Genomic DNA, 27,939 nt, shown 5'->3' on the forward strand with positions numbered 1-27,939 from the left:
GCGCAGCATTTTAGTGCATTTCCAGTACATTCGAAGAAGAATATTTATTTTAGAATTCATTTGTCACAAAATTGTGAAGCAGTTCCGCAGGGCTACGTGTCCAGAAGCAATGACAGAAAAGCTTTCTTGCATTGTACAGAGAGTGATGGAGGAAAACAAAATCATTCTGTAGAAAAACACGGATATTGTAGACAAGCATTAAAGAAGTATAAACATCTATAGATGTAGACAGATAAATATTTTCACCATGAACAAAGAAATTTTTATACCGCAGACAGATAAATATTTGTAGCAACTTGTCAATAAGGACGACAGACTGATCCACTTGTGTGAATTAAAGATATTGTTTTTGGCATTATGATTGGAACTGAGGGCTGATCCCCAGAGCAAGCTGCTGGAAGTGGCTGGGGTGGAGGTGAGGGGTAGGGGAGGGCAGCAGGAAAGCAGGCAACCGAGAGAGAGAGATGGGGAAGGGACGAGTGCAGGGTTGTCTGGTTCAAGACAGTGGGACAACGAAGCGAAACTCGCGGTCGTGCGGGCGTGGGGTCGGCTTTTGGTTTTGCCACGAAACAAACTTTAACGGCTTTTCCAGTCTTCAGCTCGCAGCCAGTGCGCAGAACGCCGAGTTGACTGGCGTCACAGAGAGACTGGAATAACTCATGCAGCGCCCCCTTGCTCGGGGTTAAGGTTATTTGAGACTTCAACGTTCTTGTCTTTCTTTCTTGCATGTAGACAAATGTTGCGAGGAATTTGGATCGGACTGGGAAGCAAACGCGGAGTTTGTCCATGCTCTACTTATTTGCATATTTAATTGATCTTTCCTTCTTGTACTTTGATTCGCATGTTGAAAAATCTTTTGCTGGGGTTAGGGTTAGACTCGTTAGTCTTGTGGCGAAATTTTAAGTGGTTGACACGTGAACATCGTACGTAACGTTCCCCCTGCAGGGCTATGTTCACAGAAGTGTTAAGTCATAACTGTCACCCACGTGACCTATTTACTGGGGGTCAATGTCTCGCTTTTTTTGACGAGGGAAATTTGTAACAACCACCATCTTCGTTATTGAACCGATACATCGATGACAGCCAGCATCCCGTCGTGAAGTTCACTTATGAGGATGAGCATTACATGGTTGACATAGGATCACAAGAGTGACGAGAGGCTGGGCAGGCCGATCAGACCACCTGCTCATCAAATGAAGCTATGGAGGGAGTGCTCGGCAAATGTACATGGCATGTCCCCCATCCCTGCTCCCCAGTCTTCATTTAGCAGAGGGATCCCACGTAGAGGGGTGGTGGGGAGGTGACACCATCCAGTTTTTCAACGATGTCGAAGAACCCATCTCCCGTAAGGATCAAGGAGAACCAGAGTCAATCTTCTTTAGGTTGGTTGAAAGAGCTGTTTAGTTATATTTTAAATTTTACATCTGTTAAGACCTCTTTGAGTTCATTTTCTAGTCAGTTTTCAGTACACTCAGTCTGGGACCTTAATTTATCTCCGCATGTGAGAGGAGCCTTTCATACCGGCGCCATTCAGAGGCCGCGACAGTACTTATCTTACGATCCACCCCTCGATACTCGCCAGTCCAGAGATGTTCCTCTTCACATGCTTGGTGATTACTCTCGTCACTCAGAGCTGGAGAATCTTCCTTTAACCCTTGGTACCAGCCTATAAAAGACAGTTCTTTTTGTCTGATTTAGAACAGAACATAGCATGTCAAGTCTGATACGGACTGGTCCTTGATGTGTGTGTGTGTGTGTGCAAGACGGTCATTACATAAGTGCACTATACCTGTTGGTCTCAAAAAATGAATTATTGTGCCTTTGTATTCCAAATTAATTTTGAGGTTGATATTGATGGACAGAAGCTTTAAATGATGATTCCCACCATAAAAATGTGTTAGAGAGTTGAGATTAGAATTGTCAAGAGTCTTAATTTCTCTAAACTCTGTATGTGTGTGTTTTTGTGACAAAAGTAATTCTGTTCGCCTGAACGCTTTCAAAGGGAGGAAGACTTTTTTTAAATTTTGAAAAAGCAGAGACAGAATGTAAACGACTTACTGTGGAAAATCCACATAAACTGATGTTCCTGGAATTGTGACTGACCCTTGCTTTGGCTCAGCTGCCAACAAGTTCATCACAAGATGCTATAGGCTCCGTAGCTGACATCAATCTCTTGAGTGTCTTATCGAGCTTCTGTTCCCTCTTCCCCCTTATAAACTCTACTTGTTTATTATATCACCCTCGTAAACAAACAAATGAACAACAACAACAAAACTGTCATTGTCAATTTTAAGGCTACTCCATCCCTCTCTCTGCCGGCTAATAATATTTCCTAAGTGAGAAAGGAAACAAACAAGTGTTTAAAACCTGTTCACACCAAACTCTGGAAAGCAAGGCGATTACGTATTTCCCTCTCACCATTTCACACTTCTATCGTGTGTGGCGACACTCACTCGAGTTTTTGTCTAAATATTACTGCCGCCCTGTGACCCCACGACGCTTCGTAGATTGCGCAAGGCAGCGCGCGCATCCAGCAGTCACTTCCGGGTCACAAAAAAAAAAAAAAAATGCAAAGAGAGGGCGCTTGCACTCTGGGCTTTTGCTTCCTTCATCCCGGTACAGCAGCAGCAGCGCGAGAGCCAGCCCGTGCACTGCCGCGCTGCACGTGCAAGCCATCGTCCGCCATAGAGAGAAGTGCGGCGCGCACGCGGTGACGTCAGTCGCTCGTGCGTCAGTCTCGCTCCGATCGCAGATTGCGCACTGGGCGTGTTGCATCGTGTGGGACGATTACGTCCCCTTGCCACGCCTCATCTTCCGCTTGCCTCCCCGCGACCCCTTGTCGACGCCGCCAGTTCCTGATTCTATCTGTCTGTCATTCAGACTTTGCGTATGGCCCCCCCAACAAAACCTCCCGCTGACTTTCGGCCTTATTTTTTAACCACCGTCTGAAGGGAAAAACAGCGTTGTCTGGCTGCAGTTTCTGTCTGGGAAGGAATGAGGAAAGAATTTTCTTTTTTTTTTTCTTTTTTCTTTTTTTTTTGGTCAAGCACGACGGCAGGTTGCAACTCCTCACCACCCTCAACCTCGCCCTCCCGACAACCCGGACCTGGCAGTTGCCGGTATAAAGTCAGTCCTGGGACTATTTTACCCCAGCGGTATTTTGAATTGCCCAGACCTGGACCTGAACCTGGACCTGTATCAGATGTCTGGGTATTTATAGGCTGTCATGATTGTGATACACAGCCAATCCTTGGGAAAGATATTCCGCCTTCTGGGCTAGTCACAACTGTCAGCAGCTATGTCTTGCTTATGCAAATGGAAGATGAAACAAGATTTCTGTTCTTGGTTCTATGTTTTTTGTTTTGTTTTGTTTTGCTGCATCTCTCTCTCTCAACAGAGAAAATTTTTAACAAGTTTTTGGCAGATTATACAGAAGTTAGTTTTACACAAAACTGTCCTGAAAGGATAGTAAAACAATGAAGTGGACCTTTACCAGGTGTGTGTGTGTGTGTGAGAGTGATGGGTGGTGATGGTGGTGGTGGTGTGGTGGTGATGACGGGACTTCAGTTGTCAGTCGTGTCCACGCGCAAGAGTCGACGCGGTGGTCACCCGCTTCCTTTGTCTCCTCTATCTGCTGAAAGGAGTTGAAAGCGCCATTGAGCGAAGCTCCATTGAGTTTACCCGTAGCCACTCTCGGGTACAATGGGTGATACTGTGCCTACCACGTCGACCTCGGGGTTCAGTCGAAACCCACGGTAACGTTTGACCAGCACATACAAGTCTGCTACATCGGACTGGACATCTCTAGCACACACTTTCTCTCCTCCTCTCCCTTTTTCATTCTCATTCCCTATTCCTTTCCCTTTCTCTCATCTTACACACACAAGCTGAGAATGTAACTATTTTTCACAATTTATCAACAGATAATTTTTTCTTAATTTATTATGGTTTTATAACACCAGTGAAGGATCCTGCGATCTGGTGTGCTTGACTTTCATTTTCTATGAATACTGAGGCAAAAGTATGTGCTTTAGGTCGGGTGAGAGAGCTATTTACACACACCGCCACCCGTTCCACTTTCTGGTTAGTTTCTTTACCTTACCGTCGATCTTGTCGATCTACCTTTCAAAGTTAGTTTCGTCTTTCTCTCGGTCTACCAATGACACTTGACCGTGTAACAGTATCGCCCACTCACTTTTTTTTTTTTCAGAAGGCGACGCAGAGGTGGGTGGCCCGCGGCTAAGGGAAAGGGGTGAAGAGATACGTCACGCTCAAATAGCTACCCGTGGTGGAGACATGGCTGTAATGAGCAAATCTGGAGCTGGCTGTTTGTGTTGGACGCCACAGACCACAGGCTAACCTTTGCACTTGCACGTTCTCACAAACACCGCGCCGCGGAGCCCGGCCATTGTTCGTCTGCCGCCGGCTTGACCCACCCGCGCTGGACTGTGACCTCTACCGGCCACCCGAGTCCCGCGCCGTGCTAATCACTTGGCGCCTACCTGCATGGTGAGGGGTAGGAGAGGGGAATCACCCTCCCCCACTACACCCTACATAGAGGGAGGTCCGCCAGTTCCTCGTCTTTCTTACTTGTGTACCTCCGGAAGATCTCAAAATGTTTGAAGTGGACGTCGGTAGTGGGAACTGTCAGTGCGTCTGTGAATGTTTATATGTGTATGTGCGTGCGTGCATGGATTTCAGAGAATATTCTGCTTCAGGAGCTTCATGTTTTGATTTTTTTTTTCTTGTAATTCGTTCCAAACAGACTTAGGGGATGCGCATCTCACTTCAAGGAGGGAAACTGTGAAAGACGGCTGACCAAGACTTGGGTGTGGGTACACACACGGCGTCTGAAGAGTGAAATATTTGTTTACTCCAAGAGAAAACATTTGTTTAATAAGTATTATTGCAGACACATATGAATAGCAACCTGCTAAATAAGTCTGTATAGGAAGCAGCTTTTTAGAAAAGGGAACTGTCGCTTTGTGGAATGAAACTGGGGTCTGACGGAAGAAGTTTATAGAAGAAAAAAAATCCTGGGGGCTTACCACCCGAAATTGCGAAGTAGTGCTGAAACAACCAATCAAACATTATTATCTACAGTTAGTCATTATTTGAGATAACTATCAAGATGCTATCAATTTTATCATTATTGTGATTGTGTAAGAAAAGTAGATTACCAGAACATCGGAGTATGAAAAGTTGACTCAGAGGTTTTTTTTCCCCATATTTCCCAAATTATTATTTCTTGGAAGTTTAGTTTTAAAAGAAACTAGTCAACGTGTCACTGTTTGAAATGTGTGTGATGGTGTAATATTACCATTCTTTCTCTCTGACCTCCCCCCCGGCATCATTCGCTCACTTTATCTTCTTTGCCCACAGGCCAGTTCGCAATCAGCTAATACCATCCTTTTTTTTTTTCAAACTGCGTCTTCTCTCTTTTTTTCTTTCTTGTAGAGGGTAGGTTTTTCCCCGTTCGCCAGTCCCTCCCGTTCTTGTCGGATGACTTTACATTACACTCCCCCCCTCCCTGCTCCGGGTCACCTTTCTCTCCATTTTTCTGACACTTTTAGTGTTTGCTTTAGTTGGAATCCAGATGTGCGGCAAAAACAAACACTGCACACACGTCTGGAGGCACGCGCAGACCAGATTTGAGGAGACAAAGCTCGGGGTTATCTTCCTTTTCTCCCAAAAGGCGTCTCCTTGACTTGTTTACGCACAGCTAATGGCGGTCTGGAATTCACACCTACGTCTATGTGTCTGTCTCAGGCACTCTCGCGGCGTCACGTTAGTTCTCGCAGCCTTCACGGCGGCCATCAGCGCGTTTTACATCGCCCGACCTCATCGCTACCCCGGGGGTCGCTGAGGCGGGTGTAAGCTTTATACTCTGACCCTCGCCGCGACCCTGTCTTACAGCCCTCGAAAACCGAGTCGCTCCCCCCAAAACTATGGAGGTGTTTGGCTTCCTCTCGAAGGGGGCGGCGAGGGGACCAGCAGGAAAGGCAATCCATGAGAGGAAGCAACTGTTGATACACATGTCGAGCTTCAGCGTGGAAATTAAGTTCTGAAACGGAGTTGAGACATGGAGATATGAAAGTTATTAACTGTTAACCGCGTACGTCAGATCTTGGTGAGATGGTGTTTGTTTGGATTTTCTTGTTGGTTTTTTTTTTTTTTTTTTTTAATATTCCATGGCGATGATGATGATCCTAGAAGCTTCTGAGGCTGGTCCTGAATGGTGGGTGGAGTCCTCCCATCGCCAGGGGCATTTTCACAACTGTGGTGGTGGTTACGGTTGCTGTTGTCGCCCCCTGAACTAAGAGCGTCGTCTTTCTTCTGTTCTGTCTTCTCCTTTTGTCTCTCTCTCTTTATCTCACGCGTGCATGCACACACACAAACACACACGCGCGAATACATGTACATACAACATCAACTAGGATGATGCACATGTTCACAGACATATGCACCAGAGGGAGGACGAGAGAGAGAGAGAGAGAGATGAAGGGGGGAGAGAAGGAGGACGGGGAGGCTGGAAGGCCAGCCGTCAATCCAAGTCCGTTACACTCCCAAGTGCCTGTGAATAGCGGGGCGATCCTAGCGGCACCTCGCCTCCCTGCTCCAACCGTTAGTGAGAAGAGCGCGGGGCCGCGCCACAGTACCTTGGATCATAGGGACAAGCCAGTGGAGGGCCCGCCTCGTTCACTCCTCACATTAACCTCACCTGCTGGAGGGAGAGAGAAGCCGCCCACTTGTGTTCCTCGCGGATAGCCACTGCTACTACCTGTCTACGACCGCCAGCGGCACCAGCTCTCTCTTTCTTTTCTCTCTCTCACTCACACTCGCACACCACATACACCCCTAACACCCACGCTTGCCGCCGGCGGGTTCTCACACATACACCCGCCCAGGTGTCTGAGACTCCAGGAAAGCCAGACAGGTGCTGCGCGGTCGACGGTGTGGACAGAACCCTCTTCGCTTCGCCAGGCGACTGATGGCCTTTCGGAGACGAGTCTGGTCCCAGGACCCGCTTTTCGGTTGACGATCGGTACTGGACTTTGATGAGAATGACAACGGTGTCCGGTCACGGGCTTTGATCTTCCACGGTTCGAAGTCCACAAGGTTCGTTTTCTGTCCACCAGTTCGATTTTTTTTTTTTTTTGTTAAAAGGGATGGGAAAGCAAATGCCTCATTTAAAGTTTCCAATCAACACATGGGTGATGGATATTTTATTGTTGATCGAGACAAAAAAAGACAACAACAAAATAATTGTTTTCTGTCTCCAGTCCAGCTTGAAATGTTAATAGCTGTTCCCCGTAATAAGCGATTAATTTCTATCAACACAACAAATCAGTAAATTTGATAACCGCTCTCATTTCTCTCTCTCTGAAGCTGTTCACTTGAAGCTTCATCAATTTATTTCTTTATTTTCTGCGGATTTCTCACAGCCTCAAATCAAGGACAGATATTTTTGCGAGTGCCACAAGGATACTGCCGTGCACCTGTCACCAGAGGAAGGCGTGTGGCGACACAGGGTTACACACAGGTCCTGGAGTGGAGTATATCTTGACCTGTCTACCAGGTGACCCTACAGGTCTGGTACCGTCCTTCTTGTACTTCTGTGGTGTGTGAATATCTCCGCAGTTTCCCCAGTATTTTGGAATTCGGGATATCTTCAGAAACTTTGTGAAAAGGTACGGGAATATTTTCTTTTTCAAACTTCATTAGTGATGTGTATACAGATAAACTGATTTATGATGTTGATAGTATTTATTGCTGAGAATAAAAGAAGTAACATAACATCTGTTTCTTAAAGTAAAAGCTCCAAATACAGTGCAATGGTAAGGAATAACAGCACATGATGCAAGAATAAAGAAACAGATAAAGGGGAAAAAAAACTAGAGGACGAAGTATGTAAGACTTAGTGGTGGGTAGACTGGTAACTCGACTCTATACCGGGTATAGATTAGGAGGTGGGGTGGGTAGATCGGTAACTCACCAGTGTATTAGTTATAAGATCGGGGAATCGGTGGGTGAACTAGTAACACCAATATAAATTATAAAGTCAGATGAAATGACCAAAAACGATCTAAACGCTACAATCAAAGACAAAACGAACGATAAAGACAATATAACCTGAAAAATTTCAAAACATTGTTTCTATAAATTTCAATCTTACATTGGTTATAAACAAAAATTCCGATCAGTTTTAACTAGTTTGCCACGAAAAATTTATACGGATTCATTCGTTTCTCAGGCTAGCAAATCATGATGGCCACAAATATATTGGAGTCGGCGATTTCGACATAATTCTGACATTATTTGGAGGTAAACTATTCTACACAGTCATGTCAATCAAAGGCTGACTGAGTTAGTCACACAGTTACAACTTGTATTCCATTTATTCCTTCATCACCTCAGTTCTTTAATCTTTGCTTTGAAAAGCTGGTCGGTTTTATCAGCTGCCGAGGCGAAAGTCAAATGAAGTCTTGTAGTCTTTAGAGCTCTCTTTGGGTAGCTAATGATTGGCCGGGTGTTGCTGTTGTTGTTTTCCTACACTTTTGCTAGATTACCTGGTTGTTTGTCTGTCCACCTGTCTCCTAACAGTAGCTTCAACTCTTAACAAGTATCTTCCTATCCTCCTTTTATACCTCTCTCTTCTTCCTCGCGTCTCGCTCATTCTCTCAGAACGCAAACGTGTAATGAGATAGAACGGAGAGAGGAGTGGGTTAGATGATGATGATGATGATGATGATGATGATAAAATCAACACAAAAGTGACTTCATAAAGTGGCTTCCATACACCCGCTGCTTCTCTAAGATGACTTATCTGTCAGGTGATAAAACATAGACATGCGTCCTTTTAATTATTATTATTTCTCTTTTCAATTTTTTTTTTCATTTGGTGTGATGGTACAACCAATACTGTAACCCGGACTCCCATACTTACAGAAAAATGAATATTTTTACAAAATTAAAACTTAGAACCAATATAACTTGAAAATTATAACTATTCCTTACCTACCACACTTACCAAAAATTTACACTTGTGAACAAACATTTTTAAGAACATTCATAAAGAGAATGTCGGCTTACATAGCGCTTTGAAGTATGGACATGGTGATTTACAGGTACACAACAAAGTCACATTCAACATAAATATATTAAACAGAGACTCAAAATAAACAGAGCATACAAAACATATCAACAAGCAAATATATTTACAGACAAAAACATAACATTAAAGTATAAAAGCTGATCTCTGTCATGGCGAGGGGCAGAAAGTTTAAAGTTGTGTGTTTTTAAATAAAATGACCACTGCATTTAGAAGTATTCAGAAAACAATTCGGTTGACAAGACTCGATCGTTTAAGTGACTGCTTTTAAGAATTTTCACAGCTTTCCACCAGTTTAAAGATCAGATTATCTTTAAAATCATCGTTTTAATTAAAGTGAACACATTACTAACGACTGAACAAACTTTTTCATCGTGAACTAAGAAGCCGCAATCACTGAAATCTTTTGCAAAGGAGAGACACTTGTTAATATGGAACTTAATAATTGTAAATGTTATTGTCACTGAGGACTTCTAGTGAAGGGATGTCGCCTTATTTACTGTATTTTACTTTGTGAAAAAAAGTAATTTTAAATGTTCAAACCGTTCCGTCTATACTTCAAGCGATTTTCTACAACTGTTACACTTGTTACATTATTGTTTGAGCAACAAAACTGTTTTATAATATTGCAACAGTGTAACAGTAATATAAGGTAGATCAACAATGATGATGAATTATACATTTCATCTATGTGAAGTCTTTGTATAAAAATACTATTTTTCTGATTATGTAGAATATGACAAAACTGAACTATTTGTATAAATTACTTGTTACATTAAACGTAACTTCATGCAAGTTATTGTAATTTATGTTTTGTTATCTTTTCAGTTACATTAACACCTTAATTTATCCTCATTTCTGTGTACGCTCCAATTCATACTATTATATAACACAATTTTTATCGCAAAGATTTAAACCAATAAACCAGAGGAAAGCGGCGTTCACCTTTTTAGAAACAAACCTAGGATAAAGTGACATCACAAAATAAATAATTACCACTGTAGATTAAAGAAACAAACGTTTACCAAAGCCCAGTACCTCGACAGGAAAGCGCACATAAACACCATTGGGAAAAAAAATCTCGATTTGTTGATCTTGTGTAAATAAATTTGAGATGTCACAGAACGGGGAAAAGAAAGCAAAGGGGGAGAACGCGTGAAGAAGATTTGACTAGACTGAAGAGTTATCTCCAGACGAGAGGGATTTAGTTCTGGACAACGCCTTAGGGGAAGATTTTGCGGGAGATAAACGATTGGCGAACGGCGAAAGTTGGGGTCAGAGAGGTTACACCATGTGAAACATAATGAGAACAATCACCTGTCCCCAGCTCCGCTGATTGAAATCAGAAAAAAGGTTGAGTAAGTATATATCTACAAGAGTTATCTGCTACAGTTTCCTTCACTCTCGATTATTGAGGATGGAATAACAGGGATGTAGGAACCGGAGCTGGGGGAGACAAGGGGGGAAGGCAAGCAGTCCCTACACTCAAGAAAGATAGAGAGGAGGGAAGAATGTGAACATCGTTCACTGTCAGCCCTTCCCCAAGCCGAGCATCTTTCTATACCCCTTAATAATACAGGGTAGACAATAAATAAATAAATGAATAAATAAATAAATGTGATTTTTCCATCTCCTCTCTGTCTTTCACACATACACACACTTTCTCTCACCTACTCAGACCTCTCACATCACAATTCTCTCATCTTACGCGCATGAATGCTGATATATTGTACCTGCGATGCAGTTTTCCAGAGAGAGAGAAGGAAAAAGGAGAAGAAGAGATGTGTGCGTGTGTGTTGTTTTTGTTTCTTCTTTTTAAATATGTGTCAATGGCTGCTTGCATTATGTTACCTCTCTCTCTGTATTCGTGCATTAGGCGTGAGCTCATCATACATAATTAGAGAGAGGGGTGGGGCTACCCGTACCCCGATGTTGCCTCCATCCTGATTCTGTAAACAGTCAAAAGTGAGAGAAGCAGGCTTGCTGGCATGGCGAGTACCGCTTACTTGTCACACTACTGAAGTACTTTCTTGTTCTTCCCTCCTTAGGTCAGCATCCGGCACTGTGTTTACAAATCATAGACGGGCAGATAACCCAGTTCCGTGAGCTCACCCGCAGACGAAGAAAACGTTTATGTGCCACTCACAGTATTACTGCAGCGAGCTGTAGCCGTCTCCCTTATCTTAGTAATATACCCACCCCCTCCAAATCCCACTATTTTATTTCAGTTGCAAGGCTTTGGCGACTGATCACAGTAATCCTGGAAACAAGTCTCTCTACCTTTGACATGAAGGAAAAAATATACCCACCCGCCAGTCGCCCACATCGGGGTGTCCATACAAATCAACCTGACTTGTACGATTGTAGGTTTGTTATCAAAACACTGAACTTGATGTGTCAGCTGGCAACACTTGAGTAGCCATCTTCTTACAGAGGGGAGTGTGTTTACACTGCAAGTACTCAGGCTTAGGGAAACTTTCTTTGTTTTTCTCGATGGCAGGAACCGTGATTTACCGGGTGTCTGTCTACTAACCCGGGTACTGAGATAGACTTTAATGTTATAGTTTGGATTTATTAGCACGAAGTGCGTAAATGTTGGCACAGATATTTAAATTTTTCTTGTTCGCAGTTCCTGTATTAAATGGTTTCTAGAAATTTGTTTATTTCCATCAATGAACAGGTCTGTAAACATTGAACTTCCCACAATCATGTCTGTGATCAAATTTCCACTTTTATCCATTAGCATTTTAATTTTAAATCAGTTTAGTTTTAAATTGTTCTACAGGTTTAGAGAAACTATAAAGTGTCAAAATAATCAAAAATGTCTATAAATCGTGTTAAAAGGAAATTTCTGGACATATATGTGTATACTGACAAACATATCGCAAGCAGCCAGGTGTTAAAATAGTTCACTCTCTTTGAAATGTTCATTGTCTCAACATGAGCTTGGTAATGTCTGCAGATGATTTGATAGGATAACTCCCCTTTCCTCCCTTCACCGCCCTCACACCCCTCCCCTGACCCAGCCATGGTCAGCCTGGTCATCAGGTCATATTTTCAACTCCTGTCCAGGTGTTCTACCACAAAGCGAGATGATGGAGCATAAAGACCAAAGCCGCCGGCGAGATTGCTGTAAACCCTCAGACCTACCGCTTTGACAAATTTCTTTAGCTCGGGGGCCGACCCTACCCCTAGAGTTACTGCCCCTTTATCTGGCAGGGGACGGAGTTACCTTGCGTAAAAACCCTCATAAACATCTACCCTAGACCCTGACGGGTGAGCCTGGGGCAAGGGGAGGTTCTGACCACCAAGGTTACGTCAGTGGGTGGATGAGGGCAGGAAGACGGGTCACCTGTCGGTGGTGGTGGTGGAGGGGAGGACGCAGTTGTCTACCGTAAGAGTTCCTGCCCTTTGAGACGTCTCGATCCTGTCCCTCGGTCCTGCTGTTGGTCCACGTACCCTATTGTCTGCGTGTGTCAGGGTGCGAGGTACAGACATGATTGTCACCTTGTCTTGCCCACGTCCGCTGGCTGTCACCCTTGACAGATGCGCTTCAAGAAGCACGTTTGCAAGCGTCTGCGCATGCTTCTGGGGGTGTGACATCCGGCCTCGCACCGCCGTGACGTCCTGTACTTGACATTTTGATCTTCAAATGAGACACACTTAGAGAAAGCCCCAGACCTTATTTTTTCCCTTCTTCTTCAGATGTCGGCTACTCTATCCTTTATCCTTTATCGTTCGAGAACCATTATTTGCAAGCCTCTGTGGATAGTCTGCAAGCCCACCAAGGCCGCGGCCATGAACGCGCTCCTCACAAAGAAAGCATTCATTGCTTTATGTCCTCAAACTGATTTTCTTTCTCTCTTTCGTCTGTTCTTTCTAGCTGTGTAAAGACCCTCCCCCCAAAGAAAACTGCAGAACCACTTGAGACGAGGAACAGATCATGCAAAGATTCCACTTTATGATATGATGAATGAAAGATAAATTATTTTGGTGATAATGATTTGGTCTCACCCCAACAAAAATTGATGAAAAGCTTAGATTATTGGTGGTAGATGTTTAACATGGCATCCGGGTGCAAGCCTGAAATTTCTGACCCTGCCCTTAAAAATTTACCAGTTAATAAAAACAAAATTAGGCTTTATGTTAGTACTCGGTGGTCCGCCATTAAGATGGTAACGATCTGCACCACTTGGACTTTACAGGCTCACCATGTTTCACGCAGATGAGATGGAAGTATCGCAGGAAGGGAATGGAATCCCTTTCACTCTATTCATCAACCAATACCTTGAACTTTTATGATGAACTTTTAAGATACGAGTTTTAGCCGAAGACACACCAAGTGATGAAGAGACTTATTATGATGACAAAAAATAAATTATTATTTTTAATTCTTGACATCAAGTAGTCTGAACTCGTGCGTGCATGTGTTTGTGTGTGTGTGTGTGTGAGAGAGAGAGAAGATACGAAGTGTTGATAGTTCGGCGTCTGGGAGGACGTGCGCATGCGTGTGCATGTCTTCTTGTTACGTAAAGGATACATTCTTTCCTCCGTTTCCGGTGAACCGCTGGAGGCATACCGCACCATCGCATGCACGTCAACACACCCGCGTGTACACGGGTGTTGAGAAATGGTTAACCCACCCACCCATCCATCCATCCCCATCCCCTACCGCGGGTAGTGCGCACTCCCTGCTCACCTGTGGCAGGAAACAGTGTTTGGTACTTTCGTGCTCAACTCCTCTCCTTCATTCAAAGACCTGCAAGGTAAAAAAGAACCCGAGTGTCAAGAGAGAGAGATGAAGCTAAACACTAAACACTAAACACTGAACACTAAACACTAAACACTACAGTTTATGTTTATGAGTCAAGGCTTGGGTGATGTAGGTTTAGACTTGCCTTAATACAAGTTCTGATTGCACAACCCAACTCTATCGCCAGTAATTTGTCTCCTGTATATTTTATCTCGATGTTGTCACCTGGAATTAGTTTTCAAAACCCGCCATTGCCGTTATTTCTTCTAATTCGTTTCCTATAGACATGACCTTACTGCCCTTCTTGCCAGGTATTTTTGGTCTGCGTCCCTTCTGTCGACATTTTAGCCTATAATCAGTTCTCTATATCGGCTGCTTCAATATGTAAATTGATTGTTCACCTTTCTTACATACTTCACCTTCTTTCTCTTCTTCTTCCATGTTTCATCATCTATTCCCTTCTTTCTTACCATGTTTTATCCTGTAACTATTCCTTTCTTCGCCCATCTCTCACCTTGCCTTCGTTGTCTGTAATTTGTAATTGCAAAAAAAAAAAAAAAAAGAAAAAAAAAAGAAAGCGGAATATTTTTTTAAAAAAAAAAGCGTTAAAGTGGAAATGATGTTTTGCCGCTGCTCTGTGGCCTGGAGACCGTTACACAAAGAGCTGTCTGTGTAAAACCGTTTTTCTCCTCCAGTGGTCCTCCCATCGCGTATGTCAGGTCCTCCTGATGACGGGCCGTGTTCTCCGGCGCCCTTTACATTGAAAGATGGGATGCAGAACTATTTCTTTGAACATGTGCCCCAGGTTGTTTTTTTTTTAAAGGCGGTTAAGTGGTCCTTTTTTGCGGTCAGCTCAGCCCATTTTTCATACTTTTTTTTCTGGCAAAGCAGTAGATTTTAAAGCCTGAAATTATGACGGAAAGCAGACAGAGATGTAGGAAGCATCTTTATGTCTATTGCTGTAGTCGGGTATCCATTAAGCAAGCGTTAACATTTCAAATAGTGGAAAATTGAATTATCGATCATCTATTCCATTTTTGACAATTTTCGTGTTTGGTTTGCTTTTGTTGTTCTGGTTTTGGTTTGGTTGCATCTTCCTTTTCTTATTTATAAATAATTTCCCACTCTTTTTGTTTCTTTCTTTCACTCTCGCTCTTTTTTTTTTCTTCTTAGTTTCTTTCTACACGGGAAAAGAAAACTTGTGAGAATGTATCCCGACCACTGCATCATTTGTTATGCAAACACCCGGTTTGATTAAAAGCCCCCCTTACCCCCCAACCACCCAGGGTTGCTGCTCGGTACCCGACAAAGCGCCCAGACCGTTGTCACACCCCGCTGACACACCTGTCGCTTGCCATGTCGTCACCGGACCCTGGGGAGATAAGACCCGGAGTCCTTAAACCACCACCATCAACAGTTAATGGCCATCCCGAGGCCAGCGTTATATTTCTGGGTAGAAGTTTATAGCCGGGGTGGCGTATTAGAGAGCAGGCCTAACACGAGGTTTGCGAGCGTGGGTGTGGAGTAGTTTGAAGGGGAAGGGGATATAAGTAGGCTGTTCCTCCACTGCTTCTCCGCCATGAAATCAGGTAATAAAAGCTCGCACAGGTATCGCAGTTTTGTCTGCGTCTAAAGTTTGTCTCCTGCCTCTTTTGAATCAATATATATAAAACCCTGAATGTTTTCAGAACCTGGTCTGGATTCCAGAGCGTGGCAGTGATTACTGAAGCTGACGGGAGAGCATGAGCGCAACGCCGGCGATAGTTTCCACTGCGGCCAAAGCCTGGGCAAACAAGGCGGGCTTTTTAATCTACATGAGTCACTGAGGGGAGCAAAAGTTAATCCTGCCGCAGCCCTCCCCCTGCCCCAGCAGCCTGACCCCCCCTAACCAACCGACCAACCCCCCTTGAGGAAGCCTGCTGATCGAAGCCTGGCACATGAAAGACCTTGGCAGGGGGTGACAACGCACCTCGCAAGGTCCTCCCCTCGTATGAGGGTTTGCTCACAACAAACAGGCGCATACCAGGTCCGAGTCCACACTGCTCCGGGCTGTGAAGGCGCGAGGGTTGCAGTGGTTTCGAAGGAAGCCACGATACAAGCATTGCTCTCTGTTCACTGACACAATCCTCGGGTGGAGATGGACTCCGTATCATCACCTTGGCTGGACCTCGGCGTCCTGACGGCTCCCGCCATCGAGAACTTGTCCAGAGTCTTCTGATGCATCTTGGGCCTGCTGGTGATGCGCTTCCACCCGACAGTTATCCCGTTATCTGGGCAGGGGACAATCGGACGTTGGCGGGTGCAAGCCGCTAAAAGGGTGGCCACTGGTTTGAGGGTGGACCTATTCTCTGTCGTCGGTGGTGTGCCCCTGATGCTGTGAAAGGCAAGAGTTGCCTGCTCTGTGTCCTCGCTACGGCTTGCCTGGCAACTGTTGTGTGAAGTCAATATGTTACTATGGACGTCTGCTTCAAAACAACTCAACTTTCGCACCTCCAATGAACGAATTCATCAGATCGGATCGGATTTAACATGACAGTTGGTTAGTGCATCCAAATCACTTTCTATTTTAGAGACTAAATAAGTCTTTCCCCCTTTTTTTGAAGCTTTGTGTGTGTTTGTTTGTGCGTGTGATTGTGTGTATGCGTGAGTGTGTGTGGGTGTTTGTGTGCGGTGTGAGTATGCATGTATGTGCGTGAGTCTGGTTGTATGTGTATGTGTGTATGGACTTCGTCGAGAGTGTGACAATAGGAGACAAAAGCAGATCGATCTACTGAAGCATCCCAGTCACTTTTCTTATTTTTTTAAATTTTATTTTTGTTATTCTATTGAATTTGACAGCTTTAACTCAAAAATCTTGTGAGAGAAATATAGAATGATTCGATCTTCTTCTGTTTGTCCAACAATTCCCCGTAAAACTTTCTAGAAAAGTCGTGGATTTTTCTTTCTTCGTTCATGGATTCTATTTTGGGGATCGAAACAGCTCAGCTCCGAGGAAGACATACTTGTTCCCCTTTTATATTTCTTACAAGCCTTGGAGGGAAAACAAAACACGCTTTCCCTTTCTTCTGAACTCATTAGGAGTGGACGACCCAGGACAGCGACAACACGCAGTTAAGTGAACACCCATACAAGTGAGGGTGAACACACCACTTCCTCCACCACCACCACCACCACCACCACCCGACACACCATCAGGTGTGTGCTTGTGTTGGTGTGAGTCTCTCTGTGTGTGTGTGTGTAGAAAGTGTGAGTGCGTGCGTGCTCATGTACGTGCGCACCTAACCGAGTCCTCTGCACCACATACACGGCGACTGGTGGCCCACGGCCATCTTGTCTTCGCTCTGTGCCAGCAGCAAGCAAACTGTCCAACATCGACGACGACATCCCAACCACTGCCCACACCTGCGCCCACACCCCGTTCCTCACCCACGCCAAGCGGCAGGAGACTGGGAGAAGCGCCGTCAACACCATCAGCAGCACCATCACCAGCACCAGCAGCACCAACAGCCGGAGGAAGAGCATCCTGACAGACAGATGGTGGCGACAGGACTGCTGCAGCGCCACGGAGCGCTGTCGTGAGGGGGGTGGGGCGACAGGGGGCTGGCGGGGCGTGATGCCGACTAGAGAAAGCACGCCCCTGCGACTTCTACTACTGCTGTTGCTGGCGTTGGCGGGGTTGGGGCGGTGTCGCTCTCGAGGTCGGAGTCGCCTGGCACTGTGGATTGACCGAGGGCAGGTCGAGTCTCTTATAGGTGAGAAATTCTTTTATTCAAGCAATGTTTTTATATATATATATAAAACTGATGCCTTATCTTTCCTTCAAATAATGTCTATATATAGGTGAGACTTTTTCTTCGTTCAACAGAGATTTTTTCTTCACATAATAGGTATATATGGTTAAAAAGGTGAGACATTTTGATAGATGCACACACACACACACACAGAGAAATCTTTCATTTAGTTTTTCAAGTAATGTCAAATGCGATGTGACACAACGTCATCGGCGGCAAAGACAACAACTACAACAACCACCACCACCAACTTGTGTACAGCACTGCGAGCATTGTGGTCGTAACATGTCTCGTTATTCAACCCTTATATCTTGAAAGTAGCGATTTATGTATGGAGAATAAATTACGATTTTAGCATTTTTAGAAAGAGAACAAACACAGATGAGGGTTTGAACATACCATTCCCTTCTTTATCTCATTCACTGGGACTCCTCCTTTTACCCAACTCATTTGCATATCCTCATTTTTACACTCTCTCTTTCTTCCGTTTTTCTTGTCCTCAACTTCTGTTCTCCTCTCCACTCTTTTCCTCTTTTGCTCTCCTTTTCTTTTTTAATTCACAAGCCAAGTTAATGTTATCATCGGTCTCTGAGCGATGTGAGATTGATAGTGGATCCAATATAAAGGAGTTGCTACAAGCCCAGGCCATTTCAGTGAGTAAAAATAAAATCGACGACAGGAAAAATTCTTTATTATAAAGGAGACTTTATTTTAGATGACATGGATTCAACTTCTACATTAAAAGTGGAATATTTACATGGCAAGACCACGAAAGCGAGGCATCCCAAAATGGCAGCGGTGGGACGTTCACACGTGGGTGTCTTGTGAACAAACAAACAAACAAACAAACAAACAAACAAACAAACAAACAAACAAACAAACAACAAACAAAAACTCTCAACATTATCTTCACACATTAAAGCATATCCTACCTGCTACATTTCCCCAGTTCACTTTCCCCACTCAACAATCCCGAGGAATATTAATTCCACGCCGAGAGATAGCAGGGAGGACAAGTGTAAAAAGATCGAATGGGCCTGCTATTCTTGTCACAGTCGGGGAGGGGGAGAGATGGGGTAAGGGAGGGGGAGAAACGGGGTAAGGGAGGCGGTGGCTCCCACTGCATCATGTGTTTACGTCTTCATTCTGGCATCGCGCGTCAGCCGCACGCCGCTCGCCGGTGACCCGCGCCGCCACCTGAAGTTGGGCGCAAGATGTACTGCCAGCCGCTTACGAGCCGCGCGCGATAAGACCGCGGTATCGGAGCATGGCCACCTTCGTGCCACTTTGCAGCAAAAAAAAAAAAAGAAAAAAAAAAAAATGAGAGAGAGAGAGAAGGGAGGGACCCTTACGCCCGACTTCATTCATCATGCTTGAGGCGGCAGAATAAACGCACTCTAATACAAACTCTCGATGGTATCTGCAGGTCTGGGCGGTGCAGGGCCGCGGTGCCAGTGAAATATGATGGTCGCATTGCAGCTGCTACTTGTAGGGGTAGTTCAGCAGTTTATATTTATTTTTTGAAGTTGTTGTTGTTGAGGGAGGTTTGGGGGGAGGAGAGGTATTTATCTTTTTTTTTTTTTTTTTTGATTTTTTTTTCGTCTTCGCATTCATCTTTGCTAAGCTGAGACTTTCTCCAAAGATGCGAGGGTCAGAGTGGCGAGGGCCTCTGCTTTCATTACTGGCGGCCTTAGCAAACGTCTCGTGATTACGTCACTTCCGCTTAAGGAAAGTTGAGTTTGCGGCAAATCTGCCGATACCAGGACAATTCTTGTTTTCTGGTAAAATAATTTACAGGTTATAGGCTGAAATGTTCTGATCTGTCTTATAATGTACATCTCAGGTCACTCCACCTCACCCACGGCGTTCATCATTTTTCTTGCAATGAGTTAACGCATTCTGGGTCTTCATTAGAGCTTTGACACCTGTTTAGGTGTCCAGTCTTACTGTACTCAGGTTTGGGTTGATACCTTTTCCCCTTGGATCACGTCTTCGACATCGAACTTAAACTTTTGTAATAAATCATAAATAAAAGCCGTCTGTGGTAGTTACTTGTTAACAACCCATATATCATGGTGGACTGAAAAATGACTTTCAATCTGTCTCTAATACTCAGGAGCCGTAGTTACGAAGCGGGGGCAAAGGTGCCTTAGGGTCAAGAAACATGAAGTAGTGTCTGCGGGATTTTTACAACTTCGGAAACAAGATGTTTTCCTTGAGGTCCACAATTTTCACTCGGAAAACGACTTACTCTTGCTTCATAACTACGGCCCCAGAGTATTGCTGAAATTCTAGAAAACTCAGTCAATGGCAGTAGAAAAGACTTATACAAAGCAATTGTGACACGACAGAACCGTTGAATTGTTGTTGCTCTATAGACTAATTTTTTTTTAATTTAAAAAGCTATTACTGTAGTTCCCAGAAGCTTAACAGCAAAAATCGTTTTTCTTTTTTCCTACTCCCTTGAATACACACCAATCAAGACCTGTTTCAACTGTTAGTCGTGTCCAAACTTACCTGTACACTTTGTAGCAGTCATTCCCAGTTGGACGACAATAATAAAAATCATTTTTTTTCTCTTTCTGTCTCTCTGTCTCTCTCTCACACACACACGTACTCACTCTTCGTGCCTCAAGATTGCTCTGGAACTGCCCTAGATCGTCTTTACTTGTTTAACTTATCTCGGTCGCAAACGTGCTCACCTGTGGTTGATCACGAGAGGTCAAGCACCAGTCAGCGCGTTACACATTCTGCACGAGCGCTGACGAGGTTCCAGTGCCTGCGACTGTAGCGCCGCCAAGCGCGGCATCCACAACCTTCAGTCTGTCTCCGACGTCGGCATTGATGAGGCTCTGCGCCAGGTCGAGGGGCAACAAACCTCCTTGTACCCGTGTCGAGGGCAGCTGCTGCTGACACGGTATTTGGGTACAGGATGGTGTCTTCAACAACTCCAATGGCTGCGGCGATGATGATGATGATGATGATGATGATGATGATGATGATGATGATGATGATGATGATGATGATGATGATGATTTACGAAGATTTGAGACAGTTTGGAGTAGGCCCAAGACTGAAAGCAAGTCTGGTGTGACGCCTGCAAGCCGACAAGGAGTTCACTGTTTTCTCACTTCCAGTGTCTGAGTACGACTCATGCCGGGCTGCTTCGCTTGGTGTCAAGATTTGCTAATTTCAGACAAACTCTGCGTTGTGCGTTTAATTCTGGGCTTGATAACTCGCTATCGCCCGGGTTTTGTTTGTCTCTCCCTCACCTCACCCACGAGGCCACTGTTGGCCGAGAGGATGTCGGGGCTCCATTATCATTTTCTGTAAACCGACATGCCAGGCATCCGCGACCTCGTGCACCTGGTGGATCCTCCTCAAGCGTCGAGAGAGTCGAGAAAATGACGGACGCTGTCCGTGTGTCAACGATTAAGCGGCGGGGATGATATCTGAAAATGGAAAATCCTCGACTACACTCCTCTGAACCCTTCATGAGACCGGAGCCCGTGGAGTCATGATATCTCAGTTCCTATTGGTTACTGGTTTCTTTCTGTGCTCTTTACACAGCAACTGTGGATCTCCCTGCCAGTAACTGTGGATCTCATTGCCAGTGACTGGAGGTGTGCCAGCCAGTAACTGTTGGTCACCTGCTCATCAGCAAATATGCTTTCTTCACTGCTTTCATGTCCTGTCAACTTTTGTCAATATTGTTATATCCTGTACACAGATTCATATTACAAAACTTGTATTACTTATAACATTTTTGTTTTTCTATCTTTACTGCTCTCACATTTCCCCACCCCACCAAATTAAACCCCATGAAAAATTCTCAGTATTGTATATAAACTGTAAGGAATGTCCAAAGACCTTATGAAAACAACTCAGTTGATGTCAGCATCTGGACTTCAGACATGACACTGCCGTCGACCTGAAGAAAGTTTTCAGCTTCTCTTACGCAGTAAGTGTTGGGAAAGCATTCCTAAAAGGTTTATCACAAAAAACTTTGCTAAGTATTCTTGGCTGGAAGAATGTCCATCAGTTCACCACTACACGTATCTTGAGCAATAATATTTATAGCTGCAAGTATCTCGAGGACGTGCATCAGGCTTTGAAAGTTCCCAGGGCGAGGTCAGGAGAGAAATAAGTTTATCGCTGGAAGTGCCTTTTCTGAAAGTCTTAACGGCCAACTCCGTCCATCACGTGCATTATCTCGCGCAGGGGATTTCGCAGCCAAACATGTTCATCACTAAAAGTATTAACAGCCCAGGCCATCCATTACTGAAATTATCTCTGAGAGTACGTCCATCACACGAATAATGCTCGCCAAGTGTGAATAGCCAAGTGCCCCCGCCATCGACAGAGTTATTCTAGCAAAATACTCGCGTCTGCTTCTTTGCCAAGATTAATTGCACTGAAGGCTGACCTCTGGTGACACGTCATCAATATCGCCCTCGAGAAGCAAGTAAATCTCCGGGGATTGCAGGGACTCTTAACATCTTCCTCCGGTGCAGTGCTTTCGTCCTTTGAATATTCCCGTCAGACGAATGTGTGGAGGCAAGAACTACACCTACCCTGGGTAAGATTCCAATTTAAAATATTTTTTTGCGACTGATCAAACAGTTGTTGGACGGAACCGTAAATCCTTCTGACCTCCAATACTCTACAAGTAGTCACGAAATTCGGGGTATCACCTGTATGCTGTCCTTTAATAACCTCTGACCCTTGTATTCACAGAACACTGGCTACTTTTTTTTTTTATCTTGTAGACTGTGTGTGTCTTATGCATCCGTAGAGCTGCAGAAGAGGGCCATCTCCATCTCTAGACCACATCATGTCCTGCGGACTAATTCCGCCGACAGTTTATTTTGTCCTTCTGGATGAAACCGGGGTACATTTTATTTATTTATTTATTTGTTCATGCTGACAAATAAATGTCTTTATGGTTGAGGAGGCGGCGCTTAGAATCGATGCAAACGAATGTTTGCCAAAGGAAAAGCTGAAGACGAATTGTCGAAGACACTCAAAAGTACGGCTTTTGTCGTTTCTGTTTTTTGTTTGTTTGTTTTTCGGGGGGAAATCTCCTGTAATATCAGATTATTTTCTGCTAAACTATGGATCTTACTATATCTCTACATTTTCTTGGCCCTAATGAAAGGGTCACAACTCTCTTTGTCTTGATGGATTCCGGCTCTATTGCATTTCTCAAACAGCTTTGTTCTGATATAAGATTCTCATGCAGTGCCACGCATGTTATTTTATCCTGATGTAAGGATTTTTGTTTAATTGTTCTGATGAACAGATTTCATTTTTTCTTCGATGTAAAGATCTCATGCGGCGTTGTCATGAAGCGAGAGTAAGTCTAACGAACTAAAGGAAACAGCAACAAGTGCTGGTTCTGAGCATTCTTCATCCAGTGTGATTGTTATAGTGCAGTTGGTCATCAAAATATGGGGTTCATATCGGAGACAGGACACCAGTTATTTAAACTCTGTTTTGCGGGGAGGAAGGTAGTTGTTTGTTTTCTTTCTGTGCCAGGCTTCTCCAGTCCCACGGGTCCAGACAACATGTGATTTCACTTGCTGCTTTTATTCATAGTCTTAGTTGTCTAATTAACTTTAAATGTCTCCCTCTTCTGGTGCCAACACTCGTCCCGACATCCCCCAGCGCGGTACTCTGCTACTTCTGTCGTTCTCTCCTCTCCGCCCACATCCGTACCACTTTCTACCCCTATTTGTCTCCCTTTCCCCGCGGTCCCAGCACCCTCAGTCCTTGTCTCCCCTTCCCTCAAGCACCTCTCAATTCTACCTCATTCCGACCACGCCATCCTTTTGCGTCTTGTTTTAAGGCTGTCTTCTTTTTTCTGTGTGTTTTTTTTTTTCCTTCCTCAATTTTGCTCCTCCGCTCCGTCTTTCTATTTTACCCATCTTGGGGGAGGGGCACGTGCGGTTTTGGTAGGGGGAGACGATGGCTTTTTCTGTGTCTAGACTTTTAACACATTTCCTGCCCAAAGAGTGTCCTAAACTGGAGAACTGCATGTTGCACACTTAGCGAGTACTTGACAACAATGGAACAAGTCCAGTCGAAACTTTATTTAATTTTCTGATTTTATATCCCCTTCGGCGCACATAAAACTATCGACTCTTTGGTCTCCAGGAGGCTTCTGGTTTGAAATTCAAGTGAACTGTGTGTTGTGTTATTTTTACCGGCGAAAAGTTGGCGCACTTTGCTTCAAAAAGTAAAAAGCTGGGCCCTCCTACCACGGGTGAGTTTTTTTTCGTCTTGTGTGTCTGAGGGAAGATGAGGGAAAGAGAGGAAACAAAATGAAAAGAATAATTTATTTTAATCTTTAAAGTACTGAAATTTTCACTCCGTTTCAACGTTATCTTCTTTCTTCCTGCGATGAAAAAGCCAGTTCAAAGCATGCTTAACCCCAAGTGGAGCAGCTCTGCAATCCCGTTTTATGGGTTCCTCTTTTCCTGTCTTCCTTCCCTCTGCGTTGTGGGAAATGCGACACAGTAAAAAGCCATGCCAAGGCATTTCCCATTTCAAGCAATGTCCTTCCCACCAACAACTACTCGGCTGTTAAACTCCATCTTTCCGGTTTCTAACAAGCGCTTACATGGTCCAGCAGAGCAAGCAATGTCTTTGTCACAACCCCTTTCGAATAACTCTTGTTTTACCACCCTCGGGGTAGAGAGTTCAAGACACTTGAGGCAAAGTCCGTTAGAAGCTTGCCCAACATGCTGGGGTGGGACGTGAAGCTCATGGTGAACAAACCGAGGTCTTTGCGACTGCGCAGTGGAGTGAGTAAACGATTTCGCCATCGTCCGATGTCCCGGCGTCCGTCTGATGCGTGTTGGCAAGGGAGACCACTACAGGCTGTTTTGTTAATGATGTCAGAGAGCCACCACCACCACCTCTCCCAGAACAAATATCGGAACGCACACCCACATCAAGTCATCATATCTTTCCACCCCCGATTCCTCCAACTCTTAAAAAAAAAAAAAAAAAAAAAAAATTCCATGACTGAAGAGTTGTCTGCCGTTGAGAAGGGTGATAAGGGATGAGTCAAGAGAGATTTAGAGATACTACCTGCCCCACTCACCTCCAGACAACAAAAACAGATATGTGTGTATGGAAAAAAAATCACACGCGTGTCTCCAGTAAGTGTTTAAACCTAAAGATAATGATGATGACAATTATAATAAAGATGAGTACTCCAATCACGATCTTCGCCGCCATCGTTTGGGTTTCTTTTTTTTTTTTTTCCTTTTCCCAGAATGAGCCACTCCAATGACTCTTTTTCTTCTATTCTGCTTGAACAAGCAATCCGACTCCGAGACTTTCTCCAAAGCGAATGTTTCATGGAGGTATCCGACTTCATCCCAGAAGTAGAGGAGCGTTTCTTTTGCAAGGAAGGTCGGGGTGGGTGGGTGGATCTGGCATAAGGAATCTTTGACGACGAGCGATATTTAACACTCTTGATAAAACACAGCTGACACAAGTCACTCGAGAATTATTAAATATGGAGGATAAATCACAGGGAGGTCCTCTCCATTGATCCTGACAAATGTAAGTAAGCAGACTCACAGGTGGTGAGTGGTGACCTTCTCATGACCACGTTCTGCACCCTGAAAAGACTTCAACACGGGTGGATTGCGGTGGTTCATTTAGAAACTAAAATGTTGCTTGAGTTCATTTGTCTGTACCAGACGACAAACTCTGTATATTAAACTGTATGTTAAGCGTCAATACAGTCTATTCACAAAAAAAAAAATGATTCAGGACAACCTCACAACCTCAAGATTATTTAAGATTTCCCTTTACAGTTGCACTTTCTAAGGGAATGACACGGAAATTAATCATAAAGTTTGGAGCCTCCCAAAGAAACCGACAGAAAAAGGTCTCTGCATCCTGAAGACAAGTTCGCTATCTCACTCGGCTATACAGTATCTCCTCTGCATTTCTCATTGCTAGGAGCAAGACAAGTGTCGGTAGGATAGACGGCTTTGAATAAACAAAAAGTTCACAGAAGTAAATATTTTCTTGGTTTTATTGTGCTGCGATTATAGGTCAAACGCCTGTCTGTGTTAAGAAAGAGCACTTTTACCTCAATATCTGAGAGAGAGAGGGGGTGAGGGAGCGAGTTCTCGATTCGCACGTGAGACCTGTACTTAGACAAGTCTTCTGCATTCCACGGACACCGCTCCCTGACGGCCCGTCGTAGAGGCTGGTTACACACGTCACTCGTGTAAATAGGCGTGAAAGTGGGCAGCGGCAACAACCGTCTCCCCCCTACATCCCCAACACACACACACAACCAACCATCCCCATCCTCATCCCCTTCACCCTCCTGCTCACCGCTGGTCCCCTGTGCGCAGGCGCGTTGCTAGACCTCTGACGTCAGCAGGAAACCGAGAACCGTTCCTCATTCCAGAGACCGTTGCACATCCTCGAAGATGAATCAGCTGTCCACAAACTGGCAAGTTGTTACAACGATACTTAGAGAAGGTTGATTTTTTTTTGGGGGGGTGAGTGTAGGAAAGGCGTGATAATCTTAAAACGGATATATATTTTTAATCCGTATTTTTAATTGGGTGGGGAGCGGGGTTGGAGGGTATTCTTACTACGGAATTCAGCAGGGACATGGGGACATAGCAAGATGAGTGTCTGTAAAGTAAAGGAGGACAGAAGACGAAGAGTGAATAACACTCACGTAGGTCGGAGCAGCCTGACCGTCATGGCGTACAGCTTTTCCTTCAGATCGGTCTCGCAAGGAGATTATCATCATGATACTTGTACTCTGGCAGGCAGAGGTTCATCATTTTGTTATCCACTCCAAAAAAGAGCTTTAAAATATTTTTCAGCTAAATCATCCGTGGAAATTATGAATAATGCAGAGGTGAAGCGCAATCATTTCTGCCCACCTCTGCCTCGTCCCTTGCTGAAAGTAGTTCTGTTAACCTAGTCCCACTCCTGCTGAGCTGTAAAAAGAGATTTAGAGAAAGAACTTTACATGAGATAACAAGATTGATATGCGATGACAATAGACTAGCATTGACCTTAATGCCAGGTAACAACAGATTGCTAGGGAGGACTCACCTGAGATGGCGAGCATTATATGGGATAATACTGGCTTAGGATCTTAGATGACGAGCTTCACACTCGATACAAATCACAACAACACAGTCAGTACAATCATTGAACACAGTACTAGCTAGGATTGACTCGAGACGACAAACTCAGAGGACAACAGCTACGGATTTTGTTTATACTCGATAAGAACATAATTTGAGCCAAGACTTCCATGTGATGACAACTTTTATATGCATAACAACAACTTCCATGTGATGACAACCATAACCACAGCCAAGGATTTACTCCAGTTAATTCATCTGCATCAACAGACTGTGAGGAATGTGTTACAAGGGATGGCAAAGCTTTATACCAAAAATTTGTTCATGTTCCAAGGGACTTGTTAAGTTTCTTTTTTCCTTTTTCTTTTTTAAATTTTTAAATTTTTTTCGCCCGGAGACAAGGGCAAGAAATGTTGTACAGGGTGCCAGACAACCTGTTAGGACCGCGGTGTTTACTCTGTCGCGGTCTTGAAAGGCTCCGGTGTTTTTGCCGAGCATCCCGTGAAGGAGTTAAAAGCCTGCAGTCGGCGCGCACCTTCACGTGCTGGAGTTACCGGCGCTGGCACGCGGGGGAGACGCGTCTGTGTGCGCGAGGGGGCGCCAGCGGCAACTTCTAAACACGCTACCTGGCGAGGTGTCGCGAAGTGTCATGTCAGGTAGAGGCCAGGTGTCAGCGCCGGTAAACAGTCTGCCTCCTCCCACACATACATACCCCTCCTCCGCCTCCCAGCTCCACATACAGACACGTCCGCAGACCCCGGATGATGAAAATGGCGGTGGGAGGTGGATGTGGGGAGGGAACTGGCGGAATCGGTGGGGCGGGGAGGACATTCACAGCATTGACTCCCCTCCCATGTCTCGCCAGCAAGCACATAGATATGCTCACATACGTTCACAGGGACACAGACCTGCAAACACGATAATCATTTATATGCAGAATTTTTTATTGTTGTTATTGTTGTTGTTGGTTGTAGGACAAAGTCGGTTCTCAGTCTGTCGTGCTCTTTTAGCTCAATCTTTCTGACAGAACTCTTTGTCAACTGTTGAGTGAGGCGAAGACGTGGCTCAACACGGAGAAATGAAGAACAAAGATTTGATGAGAGATCTTCTTCTTCATGGAAGAAAAATTAAGAAAGAAACAAA

General features: G+C 44.5%; 1 protein-coding gene and 1 long non-coding RNA gene across 4 annotated transcripts in view; both read left to right on the plus strand.

Moving 5' to 3' along the window:
* Positions 1-5,629: 5,629 nt before the first annotated feature.
* On the plus strand, positions 5,630-16,200 carry LOC112572335. The gene is made up of 3 exons (XR_003100974.1): positions 5,630-7,119; positions 7,446-7,691; positions 15,554-16,200. It is a non-coding gene; the product is annotated as an uncharacterized LOC112572335 (long non-coding RNA).
* Positions 16,201-16,203: 3 nt separating this feature from the next.
* Positions 16,204-27,939, plus strand: part of LOC112572334 (wnt inhibitory factor 1-like) — a 53,525-nt gene continuing 41,789 nt past the window's right edge. For 2 of the 3 annotated variants that reach the window (XM_025251959.1, XM_025251961.1), the window contains exon 1: positions 16,204-17,617. In XM_025251959.1, the coding sequence (XP_025107744.1) occupies positions 17,479-17,617 (139 nt within the window). In that variant the 5' untranslated portion in view covers positions 16,204-17,478. The remainder of the gene's footprint in view (positions 17,618-27,939) is intronic. The other variant, XM_025251960.1, reaches the window with a different exon arrangement.

The sequence above is a fragment of the Pomacea canaliculata genome, linkage group LG9 (assembly GCF_003073045.1).
Source record: "Pomacea canaliculata isolate SZHN2017 linkage group LG9, ASM307304v1, whole genome shotgun sequence".
Taxonomy (NCBI): domain Eukaryota; kingdom Metazoa; phylum Mollusca; class Gastropoda; order Architaenioglossa; family Ampullariidae; genus Pomacea; species Pomacea canaliculata.